General features: G+C 42.2%; 1 protein-coding gene across 1 annotated transcript; it reads left to right on the plus strand.

Annotated features, from left to right (window-relative positions):
- The first annotated feature begins 321 nt into the window (after nt 1-321).
- Nucleotides 322-14,690, plus strand: YWHAB (tyrosine 3-monooxygenase/tryptophan 5-monooxygenase activation protein beta). Its single transcript, XM_059827039.1, has 6 exons — nt 322-374; nt 8,229-8,529; nt 9,549-9,672; nt 10,712-10,875; nt 12,200-12,295; nt 12,784-14,690. Exons 2-6 carry the CDS (start codon nt 8,236-8,238, stop codon nt 12,838-12,840), a joined length of 735 nt encoding a protein of 244 aa, XP_059683022.1. The 5' UTR covers nt 322-374; nt 8,229-8,235; the 3' UTR covers nt 12,841-14,690.
- Nucleotides 14,691-15,061: the final 371 nt, after the last annotated feature.

Genomic DNA, 15,061 nt, shown 5'->3' on the forward strand with positions numbered 1-15,061 from the left:
GCCGGGCCCTGGGCGACGGAGCCGGGCCCGCCCCAGGCGGGATGGCGGCGCCTGAGGGGGATGGCGGCGGCGCGCGCCTGGGCGGGGGGGGGCACGCGCACGGCTCCCCCCATCGAGGAGAGCGGGCCGGGGAGAGCGGAGGGGGCGCAGCCCCCTCTCCGTCGCTATAGCAACCGCGAGCCGGCTGGCGCCCGCCGGCCCAATGGGGAGGCGGGAGGGGCGGTGGCGCCCCCTGGCGCCGGAAGGGGCGTGTCGGCGGCGCCGGAAGCGGGGCCGGAGCGCCGCAGGGTGTGTGTGCGTGCGCCGAGCGGCCGCCGCGCTCCGAGTCGCCTCGCCCGCCGGGATCCAGGCCGCGGTGCCGCCACCCCCGCCAGGTGAGGGTCCCGAGCCCCTCTCCGCCGGCCCCGCGACCCCGCCCGCCGCCCGGGCTACCCCCCCCTTCCCCCGCCGCCGGGGTTGGGCCGCTGCGGCCCCGCTGGCGCCCGCGGGAGTGTGCGGGGGAGGCCTCCCCGGCCTGCCCCCCGCCTCCCCGCCGGCTGGGCCGGCGCAGCCCTGCGGCGGGGAGGGGCGTCGGAGGCCGCAGCAGGCCGCGGGGGGCTGCCTCCGGCGCGCTGCGGGAGGGTCCCCGCGCGGAGGGCGGGCGGCGGGTCCTGCCTCCCTCCTCCCCGCTCCGAGTAACGGTGTGACCCTCCCTCGGGTGCCGCTGCGGAGCCCGGGCGGGCGGCACCGCCTCCTCTGCGAGCGCCCGGCCCTGCCCCGCCCTGAGTGAGTCACTTGCTCCCCGGCGGGCGAGGCCGGCCGCGCACACCTGTACCGAGCGGCCAGCGGCGGTGAAGGGCTCCCCTGCCCGGCGGCCGGGGGAGGAAGGAAGGCGAGCCCCTCCGCGCCAGGGTCAGTATCGGTCACAGCCCTCCTCTTCCCGAAGGCTCCTGCGTTCACGACCCCAAGCCGGGAGAGGGGTCGGGGCGTCCTCGCAGCTTCACCAAGGCAGGAGCTCTGGGCCCCGCCGAAACGCTGGGCCCTTGCGGCGTGAGGGGGGGGGTGCCGTTTCTGTGCCGCTCGCATAGGATCAGAAGCGATCACAGAAATGTCATGAACGCTTTAGAAGGAAACAAGTTATTTTATTATTATTTTCAAATTTTTATTGTTTGTGTCCATCTGGAAATAGAGATGAGACTAGGGAGGACTCTGGAGGGAAAGAAGGTTGCTTCAAGCTGGCCCCAGTCTACAAAAAGGCTGGGCAGTAAGCCAAAACTAATAACCCAAAACTAACAACCATAGGTTTTACTTGAGGTATGTATAATCAGATACTAATCGGGATGATCAAATGTCAGTGGCATACCGTAACCGCGCTAGCATATGGGACCAAAATGCATCTAATGGAAAGATCACAATATAAATCTGTTGCTTTCAGTTAAATCCCTTGTTAATAGTTAAAATAACTTTTCTGGTGGTAGGAAAACAAACTGCACATCATGCAGCACCATAAAAGCTAAATTCCTACGTAAAAATATCAGCGTTTGAGAACATTTGTAAGGTTTTGTAACTTCAGTGGCTGTAGGAAAATCTGTGTCTTTACACGTTCGCTGCTGCAGGACACCTCAGAAATTTTAATGCTGCTTTATGAAAAGAAAAGCTTGCTTTTATTTTAAAATCATAATGAGACATAAACTGGTCTGGAAAAGAAAAGAAGTAAGAATGCTAGTGCCTTCTTCACGCTTCATATTAAAGGACTGTAAAAATACAGCCTGTATAATATTTTGTTTATTAAATTAGTACTGATAAAGTGATAGACTCATTGCACAGATGGGCCTAGTGCAGTTTTCTCAACCTCATTATGTCAGTACCGCATGTTCTGATCTCTGCTATTTTGATGTTCAGTCTTTTGGTTTTTTTCTAAGCAGGCCTTTGCCAGTATGCAGCTTTTTGTGCTGCATGGGAATAAAGTCAGATGAGGAGGAGTTAAGTAAATAATGATTTGAATAATGAGGTAAAAAGCTAGTACTCTAATCTGTCTGGTATCCTAATACATCCCAGTAAGATTAGGTGTTACAGTAGTGTGTCTTTTATATGGCTACACTTTTTGCCCCGCCCTGTAATATAAATAGTCTCAGTTTATTGTTAACAAAAGCGATTTACCTGTGATATGAATACATTAGTTTGGCATGAACTTTATGCCTGGGGGAAGATCTTTTGGGATAACTCAGTATTTCCACCTGGACTCTAGCCAAAACCAATTCTGCTAGTTGGAACAAAAAGGTGTTACCATGTAAGTATATTGTACTTTGGAACTACGTGCTTGCCTCCACCTGCGGCTGTCCTGTGCGAAGTGCCATAGGTATGTAGCTGTGCAGTGCTTTTCAGCCTGCAGTCCCTCACTCAAATGACATTAAGAACAAGGCTACTGTCACTGAATTTAAGTTGTCCATACAAGATCAGTGTCCCAACACACTGTTGGTACTTGTCATAGAAATTTCATAATTGTCTATGGAGATTGAAAACCATTGAATGTATTTTATTCAAAAATTACATTGGTCGGTTTTAGGAAGCAACAAGTAATGATGGCAGAAGATGGCCAGAGCAGGTTTAGGCATGGCTTTATAGAACGTTAATTTTATCTGAACATGTGCATGAAGATTTGAGCTGAAGGCCAGGGCATATGGTTAATCAGTAGATGCAGAGGAGACTGAAGTTATGTGCTGCACAAGGTCAGCAAGAATATCACAACTATGAAGTAATTTTCCTTTTTCCCTCATTGTGTTTGCAGTGTATTTTACTGAACGTGTTGTTATACCCAAGCTCTTAACAGTTGTGGAAGATTTCACCATTTAGATCTTATCAGTCACATTCATTTTCTAATCAGTTGTTTAACAATACATGGTAGCCTTTGAGGGAACCAAAACAGAGAAACACAACTAATGAAATCAAATGCCTAATATTATGATAAAGCAAGGAAGGTTCCTTGCACTCCATTTAAAGAGAGTTGCTTCCTTCCCTATAAAGAATATCTGTTGGGAGCAATGTCTACTTGACAGTGAATGCCATCAGCATCATGCAGATACTTGTGTCAGCATGTGTGTGCCTGAATTATGGAGAAGGATTTTCCATTTCCTTTAGAAATAGTATCTCCAAAGCTCTTACTCTCCATGATTATAGAACTGTGATTTGAAATACCACTTACCTCATGTGAGCATTTAATTTTGGAATTAATTGCCCATCCAGAAACCAAATAAGGTGTGTTCACATGTTGTTGGAAGATTAAACTACAAATTCTGTACCAGTCTGCTGCTTTTCCTGTTATAATTTGAATGGACTTACAGAGTTTGTGACTGAGAAGTATGATTACATCCCATTTCACTGAATCTGATTTTAGATTCTTTTCTCACAGTGAAACAGGTAGGTCTGTTAACCTGCCTCTCTACTTGACTCATTAGGGACCAGTACGTCAACCCAGTAACCACACTGCTTTCTCACCAACTTTTTTACAAAGTGGAAGTGTTTGTCTGCTAGAGTCTCATGCTTGCTATAAAGAGAAAAACAGTACACAAAAATCAATGACTTAATTAGCATCAGAAGAACAGGTCATCAAGAGCAGCAGACTTCAGGCCGACGTAGGCTTATTAGTATTGTCTTGTCAGTTCAATATGTTACATAAGCCAGATTTTTTTCAGTGTCAGTTTTCATTTGATTTCTGCAGACTTCAAACACAGTTACTTCTGATCTGGTTTGGCTTTGTCCTAAACAGCTCATTGAGATTGGAAACAACAAAGGCTATGAAGCAGATGTAGTAACTGCTGAGCAGTAAGATGTAGTTCTCCTCAAGTTCCTGCAGTTTTCTGAAGACCATTATCTGTGTGTTTTACTCCTCAGCTGTTACTGAGATGTAAACCTCCAGTTCTGTGTGTCCATCCACTCTTGAAAGTTCTGTGGGCGTACTGACTTCAGGTGCCGTTCCCAGGATGGTCGCACCATCCCCTTCTTACTGCATCTTCCACTGAAAGTAGCAAGGCAGTTAGAAACTGATGTGATTCTCTACCTTTGATGCTTTGTAATATGTTTCAGAGTCTTGTCTACACAGGTGTAAAGCTTTTTTTTGGGGGCGGTGGGGGGGGAGTAAGCATTTGTAACTTTTAGTACATGTATACATGCTATTCTGCATTTTTAAGAGAGACTGAAAGAACTTCGACTGTATGGGAGATAGAAAAAAAATAATAAAAATATTGTATTTTGAGTGTGGGATTTAAGGTGATTAAAGTTCCTGGCAGCTGGTACTGTTGGCTGCAACTGCGGGCTAGTGGTTGGCATTCCTTATTGTAAATAGTGTCCAGCCACTTCATTTTGGAGGGCCACTAAGTTGTGGTTTGACAGATTCTTAAGAAGACGGTCTCTTTAAGAATTTGAAATGTATTAATGCATCTAATATGAGAATCTTCTGCTTAGAACGAGCACTTTCTGGACTCCTCCATGGCTGTGATCTGCACGTCTCCGCTCCTTTTTTCCATCTTCCCTCTTTCCCCCTTGCCGACATGGCATGGCTTCTTTGGTGCTAGAATAGATCATTCCTGTCGGCCTCCTGTTCGTCACCTTTGTGTGTTTTGCTCCTAGCTGCAGGTAACCTTTGTTAGATGGCTTCTGTTTGTGGCCTAGGAGTATTTTTAGTTGTAGGCTTTGCTTGTTTCAGGCTGTGGCACACTGATCTATTGTTAGATTGTGGCTTTCATCTCCTCTATGGGAGGGACCAGATATAACTGATAGTTGCTTCTTTGCCTTTTCAAACATCACTCCTTTCCTTGTATCTTTTTTCCTTCTGGCAAACACTTCCCTCTTTTGGAGCTCAAGCCACCATAGCTCTGCAAAGCTCTCTCCAAGCTTCTAACAAGGTAAGCAATGGAGAATCAAATAAGGATTTTAAGTGTTCCTTTATGCAGCTCCCTGTGAACAAAATAATGGTAGGCTTATTGTCGATTGCAGATATTTTGGTGTGGGCAGTGATTTTCTTACTGCATTTAAGTTCTGTTAAATCCATGTTATTGAATAATACTTCGTGTTTCATAGCAAACCTGCTAACAGTACAGATACTAAGATGGATTAATTAAACAACTCAAGCCCCTGTATACTGAATTTTTATGTCAAAACTAAGCCAGTGAAATTCTAAGGAACTCCATCTTCAGTAATCAGTTTGAGTTGCATTTAAGATGTGCATAAATTAGTTTACATTACTGAGGAAAGTTGTTTGATGGGAAACAACATTCTAATCATTTGTGCTGGTATTTCGCCTGTATAATTGATACGTTAAACTGGTTTCTGGATCTCTTTTATCCACTAGGTCTTTATGCCCTTGCAATTCCCTCTGTGATTTCCTTTATGTGTCCTTATATGAACTCATTGACTGCCATGAACTGACTTGCATCTAAAGATAAATATGTCAGTGAGCTTGATGAAACAAACTCTGCACCATTTCTAAACTAAACTCTATATTGTTTGTAAACGGAATTCTGCATGCATGACTTGTCTACAAATTAGACCACTATTGGCAAAGTGCAGATCAAAGATAAAACTGACTTTTCAATGGCAAAATGTAAACTCTGTTGGAGCTACTTGCCTCTGGACTTCAACAGGCAGGCTTTTTCTACATAATAATCACATTCCGTAAGAGAAAAGAGAAGATAAGACTGTTGCAATAGAAATGCTTCGAGAAGCTGTGCAGGCTGTGAGGAAACTAGAACTGCTCTGAAACTGTTTTGTTTAAAAGTGCTGTTATTTTAAGTTGTCTCTTGTAACTTAAAAAGCATTCTTCAGGTGTACTTGGTACATGTTCAGATTTTAGTGAGTGGGTAGAGAAATGCTACTCACAAATTACTTCCTGCGTTAGGCACGTAATCTAAATTTAGTGCTGAGTTAAGGGAATGGTTTACAAGGTTTGATAGACTGAACAGTGAAAAGTGGGATGGGTTCTCTCAATGGTAAATGGTCTGATGATGTCCTTAGGCTTGTTATGCATTGGTACTATGATATGCTTCAGAGTAGGGAAAAAAAAATGCACATCACAAATTCCACTCATCCCTTTCCATCCTCGGGAGCTATCCTTTTGGTAAGTCTGCAGAAGCCAATGATAAAATAGCATGTCCCCATGGTAAAAGCCTCTTGGGGAAGACAGAGCTAAATTAATCATGCCTTACAAGAACTTGTCACACTGCTACCCAGTCAGTCTGTCTTGTTGAGGGCTTCAATCTGAAATCTGTGTGTCACCTTTTAATAGGTGCCAGAATCCACTAGTTTAAACGCAGTATTTGAAATGGAACTGAACTGCAGCCCAACTTTGCTTACAGGTCTGCAAGAGGTCTTTTTCCAGGAGGCTGGTTTTAGCATTACATATCCTTACTGAGTGCCTTACGTGGATGGATGCATTAGGCTAGATGTACAAAGGATAAACGCAAGCAGGAGTGAGTGTGATGTGCAAATGTAGAGCAGGTAGGACATTTGGCTGCTGGATTTACTGCAAGAGCTTTGATGTGAAAAAGCAATGTTTGACTTGATATCTTGGGTGAATTTTTTTGCTAAAGTGGAGTATCTTCAGCTGGAGGGATTGAATACGCTTATCCCAAAATAATTTTGTAGTTAGGACTGTGCTTGGCTGTAGGAAACTCTGAAACTGCTCATACACACAATGGGAGTTTGGGTCTGCATCTCAGTGTCCTGGCTGAGGATTTAATATAGGGGCCTCGTTTCCCTGGATAATAGTGTGGCAGGTGATACTTGGATTAAAATACAAGCTGAGCAGGGTGTGTAAGACATTCTCCATTAGGAGCCTGTCAGACTGGGATCTTCAAAGGAGAGGGCCAGGGAAAAGGCTATAGCAATCACTTTCAGACTGTTGGTTCTTTATAATAGGGGCGTAGACGCTTGTCTAATGAACAGAAGCCTATGAAAGACAATTGTAAACTTACTGTTCTTGTTTGCTTTTTATTGTTCTTTTACAAGTTGTTTTTAGGCTGTTAGGTCTCAGCCTGAAAACTTCTCATCTGGACAGTGAGAGTCCTGACTGAGGTTTAGGAAGTAGGAAAGGAACATTATTGCTCAGTACTAACAAGAATAACAGTTCTGGGTCTATCCAAAAGTGAACCTATGCACCTGGAGAAATGTTACAGATTAATTTGGGGCGTCTGGGAGTTTGTGAGGTATTGAGGTCCACTTACTTTGATAAAGGCAAAAAAACTTGTTTGTTTAAGTTCTCCTGTGAACCTGGCCCTAGGTGGTTGAGTATAAGGTTGCTAGCTCAATGGCCAAGTTAACTACATGTTAGCATTGTCTTGTAGAAGTATGCAACACTCAAGTTGCCTCACTGACACATTCCTTACTAACTTCATTTTTCATTGCTTAAGCTCGTCAGGGGCCTTGTGGTCATGTGACATGTTTTTCTTGGCTTCAGTTGCTAAACTGCATTATCAGAAATGATAAACAAGTTGTTTCCATATAAGCAATTAGTTTTGCAGTAGTGACCATCACGTGGGCCAGGTCCCATTCGGTTTTTGTGAATGTCAGTGTTATCTGAAAGGTCTTGAAAACCTGAGACTGCAGCCACCCTAGCTGTGTAGAATTGTCCGTTACATGTATGTTGATGCGTGTATAAAAAAAAATTCTGGTGGAATAGTATAAATGTACTTCCCATAGTTGCCAACAACTACAGCCTTACTGGGTATGGTTTATTTAAACCCACAGAAACATCACCTGTAGTGTGCAAAAAATCTTCAGTGTCAGGAGGAGCTGTCCAGTGCTTCAATGCTCCTAAGTAGTTGCTGTTGTATAATAGTTGCAAGAAAACAAACAAACAAAAAACCTCAAAAAACAACCCAAACTGGTCGTTTCTGGGTTAGAACATGCAGTGTCTCCCAGGCTGAGCTTTGGCCAGTACAGGAAAGGGGAGAGATTTACATAATGAACATATTGATGTGCTGTGCTTAGTGCCAATATGAATTTTGCTACCTTTGGAAGAACAATGCTTCCATATCTTCAGGATTGTGATTAGTCATTTACACATAGAAATTGCACATACTTGGCAAAAGGTCATGTAAATTTTTAAAAAGAAACCCTTCCTATTACTTCATTAGAGTTCATAGATTTCCTACTTATTAGTGACTGTGAGTTCTGCTTCACCCTTCAGCATTAACTTCCACAGTGCAGACAATGAAGAGACGTTTTTCTCTATTTTTATTCCCCGCTAATTACAGGAGAGCCATGGATAAAAGTGAGTTGGTACAGAAAGCCAAACTGGCTGAACAGGCTGAGCGTTACGATGACATGGCTGCTGCTATGAAGGCTGTCACTGAGCAAGGACATGAACTGTCCAATGAAGAAAGGAATCTACTCTCAGTTGCCTACAAGAATGTGGTTGGTGCCCGTCGCTCGTCCTGGCGTGTAATTTCCAGCATTGAACAAAAAACAGAGAGGAATGAGAAGAAACAGCAGATGGGAAAAGAATATCGTGAGAAAATTGAGGCTGAATTGCAGGATATCTGCAATGATGTTCTGGTAATAATCCAACAGTAAAAAAAAAAAAAACAAAACAGTAGTTAGTACTGCAGCATTCTTCAGAGAGGCTTAAGGAATCTTTCTAGTGCTGTAGACACTGCAGCACCTTAGTAGGGGAATAATTTTGCATAGCCACATACTTAGGTCCAATTCTAGCTCCTACGTCATCTAGTTTGTTTCTTAGGGAATTTGTTATAAAAGAGCATTTATTTTTTTAATAGAAAGAAGCAGACAAGGGAATGTTGAAGACCCCTAGCTGCTGGCTAGAGCTCACCATGAAAACAAATTTAGATCTGGGGCACTGGCATGAGTCCTGCTAAAAAGCCTAATATTTAAATTCTTTCGTTAATGAATGCTGATGTGCTGAGGCTTGTTTAGTACCTTTTTGGGATGGAGTAGGTGTGTACTTCTTCCTCCAAATTGTTTCACTATTTCTTTCACTTAGAGGGATTCTTTTTATTGCTGTTCAGTTTGCTAAAGATCTGTCAAGAGTAGTTGCTATTGGTACTCTCAGCCTTTGCATCTCTCTCTAAATGCACATGTGCTGACTGTGCCACTATTCAGCATTTCAGCTGGAGTTGCAGATAGAATCAGTTTGTTGGGGATAATTTCACTGGTCTATATAGAACTCAAGTTTGTGGCAGCAAAAGTGACCAGAGTTGTGCTAATGTCAAGCTGCTGCTTTTCATTAGCTTGGTTATGGACATAGGTTTGCATCACTGTATGTCAAGGAAAATCTTTGCAGTCTTAAGCCCTGCTAGCCACTAGGTTCTGCAGGAGTGGGTTGTGGATAGCCTCAACACAGCAAGTTTTCTGCTTTCCAGGGATTAGGATACAAGTAGTTTCTCTTTTTTTTTTCCCCTGAGTTTAGACAACAGTAGGCAAAGTGATTAATGCGTTAGTATACATAAGTCATTGTTCATGTTTTAACAGTTCATGCTTACCATTGCAACGAAGGCTCTGTTTCAGGCATTATTTTTATTACTTTGAAAAAAAAAAAGTGATGTTTCCTTTCTCAGGAACTCCTGGATAAATACCTTATTGTCAATGCCACGCAGCCAGAAAGCAAGGTCTTCTATTTGAAAATGAAAGGCGATTACTACAGATACCTCTCAGAGGTGGCATCTGGGGACAATAAGCAAAGTAAGTAGAGATGAAATCTCTCATTCTGCTGGGGGCTGAGCAGAATAAAAATAGTTGTGTTCTTTTCCCCTAACATGAAATATTTACTTATTTTTGCTACTGCTCTGTAGTATTGAAGATGGATGCAGTGCAAGTCACTTTTAGAGAAAGGCTTCACTGAAATTAATAGAAGTTATTAACAGATGTTCATCAAACCAGTCAAATTCTGATTGCAGCCCCTGACCTCAGTGACTGATTTTCAAGCAAATTTGGCAGTGTAAAATCGTTTTCCTGGAGAGTGCATTTTTCTCATGGAAAATGCTTTGCTCGTATCATCTCTTGTTTAAACTATGAATTTAGCTCCCAAGTCTTCACTGTTTGCAAGCTTTCTGCATGCAAATACAGGATATTGAGTTACTGGGTCCTAAGCCAATTAATCCTGAAATGGTAAAGCAGTGCTGACCTGTGCCTGAATTCCTGGTGGGTGTCTGATGTAGTCCATGTCTTGCAAATTTAGTCTGACGCCATTCTGGAGCTTGTTGTTACCCATTAGCCAGGAAGGGACTGTTGTCTTTCCTCTGAAACCCCAAACTGAAATATAAAATTCATTACCTACCTGCTCAATGTTTTCTTCAGTTTAAATAGGTAGTTTAGATACCTCTTCTTCCCCATATAGTTTTGTCAGGAATTATTATTCAGAACTACTACTTCTTCAGCTAGGCTGGAAGAGAGTGTTTAATCACAGTACACTTTGACTTAGGTAAAGCTTATGTGCATTCAGATTGATTGGAATTTATTTTGAATAAATTTCATTTTAAGGCTCTTAAAATGTTGAATTTAATTTCCATAGCTTAAAGCTTTATCTGAACAAATATTTCTGCCGTAATAGTTCAGCCAGTGGTAGACTTTTACATCTAAAAAACATTGAAAGAAGCATCTGTGCATATGTAATTGTATGAATTTCTGGTGGCACGATAGTCTAGACCAAGAATGTAGTAGCTTCCCCCATGAAGTACAGTGATGTACTGTGCATTAATATGATTGTAATTGTTTCTTGCAGCAACAGTAGCAAACTCTCAGCAAGCTTACCAGGAGGCATTTGAAATTAGCAAGAAAGAGATGCAGCCGACACACCCCATTCGACTCGGTTTGGCTCTAAATTTTTCTGTCTTCTACTATGAGATACTAAATTCTCCTGAAAAAGCCTGTAATCTGGCAAAGACGGTAAGCAGACTCTTCATATTTCCAATTTTCGTGGAGGCTGAGGAGATAATTACATGGTTGCAGTAGAACTTTGTAGATGACTATGCTTTTTCATATCAAATTCCTTAAAAATGCTGTCATCTTTAAACTATTGTCACCATAGTATATTTTCAGGTAAGTTAGCTAGACTGGCTTAGCTTTAAGAAAAGCTAATTTGCTAGTGCAGTTGATCCAGTGAAAGGGGAGGCAAAGTGCTGCTTCTTATGTCCATGTAATTCTCTTAGAATGCGCTTGTGTCAAATATGAAAACACTTGGATTAATTTAGCATTTCTGAAGTGAAATATTTACTTAAATTTGAACACTTAGCAAATATGTAAAGTGTCGTCTTTGTGGCTACAGTCGTAGCCCTAAATGTCCTTGTGTGTCTGCGTGTGTGTGCGCGCTTCTCTCTTCAGAGACCAAAAAGAGCTTGTGTGATGGGTTGTGCCAAACAAACAGCTAGTCATTTTTGTCTTAGCCTTCTCCTTAAAATATGATTAGAGCCTTCTAAATGGAGCTTTTTGCATCTGTGAAGGTTATCTGGTAGTAACTTGAATAATATGGCATTAGGTGAATCTTTGTGTTCTTAATACGTGCTTTAATAATACTTTGTAAGAAGTAATTTTTTGCTTGTGCGAAGCTGCTGTTCCTGCTTTTTTAGTTAATATGCTTACATCTGAAACCTGAATGAAGAAATAGCACTTATTCATGGCTCTCAGACTTGCAGCATGGGCTTTCACGTGTAGCAGATTGATAGGAAGAATGGCTTTATTAATCTCTAGTGGAACATACCTGATTTCCTATGTTGTTTTGAAAAGAAAACAAAAACCTTCCACCCCACCATCAAAAAAACCCTTGTCTTCCATTTTCTTTCCTACTACTCATGTGCAATACATATATCAATTTAATGGTACCTTTATCTTTTACTGCCAATTTAGACCAGTGAGGCCTTCATTTTTAATGCAAGTACTGCTTTTAAGTGTTGTTGTTAAACCTGACTTCAAGCTGTGTGAATCATTCTTCAGCATGACAGAGTGCACTTGCCTCTTCAGTACTTGGTATTGGCATGGTAGTGAAGTTGTTCTGGGCTTTCATCTGGACCCCCCTGAAGATTTCTGTTTTCCCACTGGCTCTCCAGTGATCTGATGCTCACTTTGGTTTACATTTCTTCTCTGGTGGAAAAGAAAAATACTGGAAGCTTTTGTCACAGAATTTGAATAGTAATGTTGCAAATTTGTAAGCTCTGTGTAAGCGGAAGTGCATTCAGAGAGCAGAACGTGAAAGTGCTGTCTTGCATATTTTTAGGCATTTGATGAAGCGATAGCAGAGCTGGACACGCTGAATGAAGAGTCTTACAAAGACAGCACTCTCATCATGCAGCTGCTTAGGGACAACCTCACTGTAAGTATGACGGGGCAAACCGCTGCACTGTGTGCTGTTACTTTTTTAGGCTGCTGGGCTCCACGAAGTGGGACTCAGCATCTGAAAACTTGCGTAGTTCTGTCCCATTAAAAGCCTTCTCTGAAGCATTAACTGCATGTCTCAACTGCACTGCTTTTTGCAACCAGACCAGTGAGACTTGCTTGTTTAAACCAGAAATCACTTGTTAACCACTGTAGCAAACTCAGCTTTTTGTAGCAGAAAGTCCAGTTTGTCTATTCTCAACAGCCAGCTTGTCTTTGTGTTGAGCTTGCAAACTTTTGCTGGCTTTTTACTTGTAATCCTCTGCCCGTTTTCTGGTTCATTATTCTTTAGCTTTACTGTTCAGTTCTGTATTGCTCTTAGCTGAGAAGATTGCACAGCTACTGCTAACTATGCTGTCTTCCCTTTCCTGACAGTTGTGATTAACTGCGTGCTTTCAGTATAAACATGTTTGTATTTTCTTACAGCTATGGACGTCGGAAAACCAGGGAGATGAAGGGGATGCTGGGGAGGGAGAGAACTAATGGCTGTCACGCTTCACTATATGTTCAATGTCACCCTGTATCCTACACATATATCCCTTTGTGCGACAAGCAAAAAGAATAGTACATCGACTTTCACAACCTCAACGTAGCAAAAACTGTCTGTGGGGTAAAAACAGTTGGTTGGTGTTTTGTGTACTTAAAGCGGAGGTCGGTTATTATAATGGCATTCCGAACTTTCCTATTATGAACATTTACAGTTACGATTACCGTGTTTATATTTTTAACTGAACACTGTGATTATGGGTTTTGTGATTGCAATTGACTTTACAAAACTCATATTGGTAGAAAAGTAGACATCAATTATGTAACTCTGGCGAGCTTAATTTGGCACCAAAATAGTCGAAGTACAATTCTGTTGTAAAGTTGTACAGAAAGTTATAGAGATTCTATTGTGTCACTGGGGCATGGAAGGAAAACAATCCGATATACGGCATTCCAGTTAGTAACACTGCTATGAATTAGTTTAACAGGCACACTCTGTAGACATTTGTAACCAAGTCCGAGGCACCGCTTTCAGTCAAAAGCTCACTTTGTCAATCCTATCTTTCTGGGGACGGGGTTTGTTTTGGGGAGGAGGGTAATGGGGGAGTTAGCAGCTCGATTTCCAAATTCTTTACACTGGCAGATAACTGGGATTTGACTTCTAAAAGTGCTTTCATGCTCATAGGACATGCATGACTTAAGCCCCTTCCCACAGCAATAACGTACCTAATTATACCTTAGATATTCTTCAGTAGTGAGAATTCTTGATTCACTACCATGGACTGGCAATAGGAGAAGATTCAATTTTTTGAATGGCCTTATTAGTTTGGATGATACCTTGAAGTGATCTGCCACTTTTGCATTACTTTACTCTTAGGTGAATCGAAATCTCCATGGTATTCCCGTTTTAAATTTCTCCTGAAAACTTCTTAAGTAATCCACCGAGCCATCTTTAAGTTCACTTTATAGAAATTTTTCTCCCATTGGACTCTGTTCATCCTTGACCCTCTCACCTGTTTAAACTCCATTAACGCAATTTTGGACTCCCACGTATGCGGCATCCTTTCTTTGATGATGGGTGATGTCACGATGGTGGGTGAGACCCGAGTCTGCTCGAGGACAGGTTTCTTTCTTGGATGTTTGAGAGCTGCCAGTGCTGTTGCAGTCTTCAGCTCTTGTCTGCCGTTTTTTGGTAGTACCAGGATCTGGCTCAAATATTCAGGATTTCCCATTTATTGTACTGGAATGCAGACCTACACGTTTGTAACGCTTGTAACTTGTAATATTTGCGCTCCAAACGCCCTCACCTAGTTACGTTTCAAACATGTCCCATTAAATAAAACCTAGTAAGAGTTGCGTGAATAATGCAGTGGAAAAGATTAGGAATAGTCACCTATCAGTCTCGCGGTATCATTCCCCTACCTTCACATTCCACTTAGGTATAGGAGCCATCTGTTTGTCTGTCCATCTGTCTGCTGAAGAGAATTTCATGCACTGATTTTAAAACTCCCCTCTACTAGCTGAACAAATTGTGCAGTTAATACTTGGCGCTTGATAAATGCAGTAGTGAATGTGGAACCGAGCCTGTCTGTATATCTGGTAGCTCTTTTCGCTTTGTTTTTACTGACCAGTATTCTGCCTAAAGTTTGCTTCTGTGACGGTTATATTGCCTAGCACACACGTGGTTGTGAGAATAGTATAGCAAAAAGAAATACCTGGTTATTGATGTACTAGATTTGTGTATGTCTTTTAAACAGTTCTAGTTTCACCTTACACAAAATAATCAGGAAAGTGTAAAAGAAAGTGTAAAAGAATTCAAAAGTGAATAATAAAAAAAAATTTTATCAGTTGTTTGTGGCTGTTATCTTTGCCGTACTAGTGGCAAAAAAACTTGTGGTAGTAAAATCACCACTTTTATTAAATGCACAGATCTTGGATTGTGTGAGTTGATTCATGGTTTCCAAATGCTGCGAGTACTTAATTACTCATCCCTTTGCAGGGAGACTTGCCCCCACACACCCTCCCAGATTTGTAGTAGAGAACACTGCTTCTCCTCATTTTTGTTGAGGTCATGCTTAAATTGTCATTGCAGGACTTGAAAGAAATGCAACTATAAATATCTTACTTGCCGTGAGTCATTGCATATTATATGGTTGAACGCACCGTACATGAGAAAAGTCTGTTGGTTACATTTAAAGCTTTTTCCTCAGGGAATCCT

The sequence above is a fragment of the Gavia stellata genome, chromosome 20, assembly GCF_030936135.1.
Source record: "Gavia stellata isolate bGavSte3 chromosome 20, bGavSte3.hap2, whole genome shotgun sequence".
Lineage (NCBI taxonomy): Eukaryota > Metazoa > Chordata > Aves > Gaviiformes > Gaviidae > Gavia > Gavia stellata.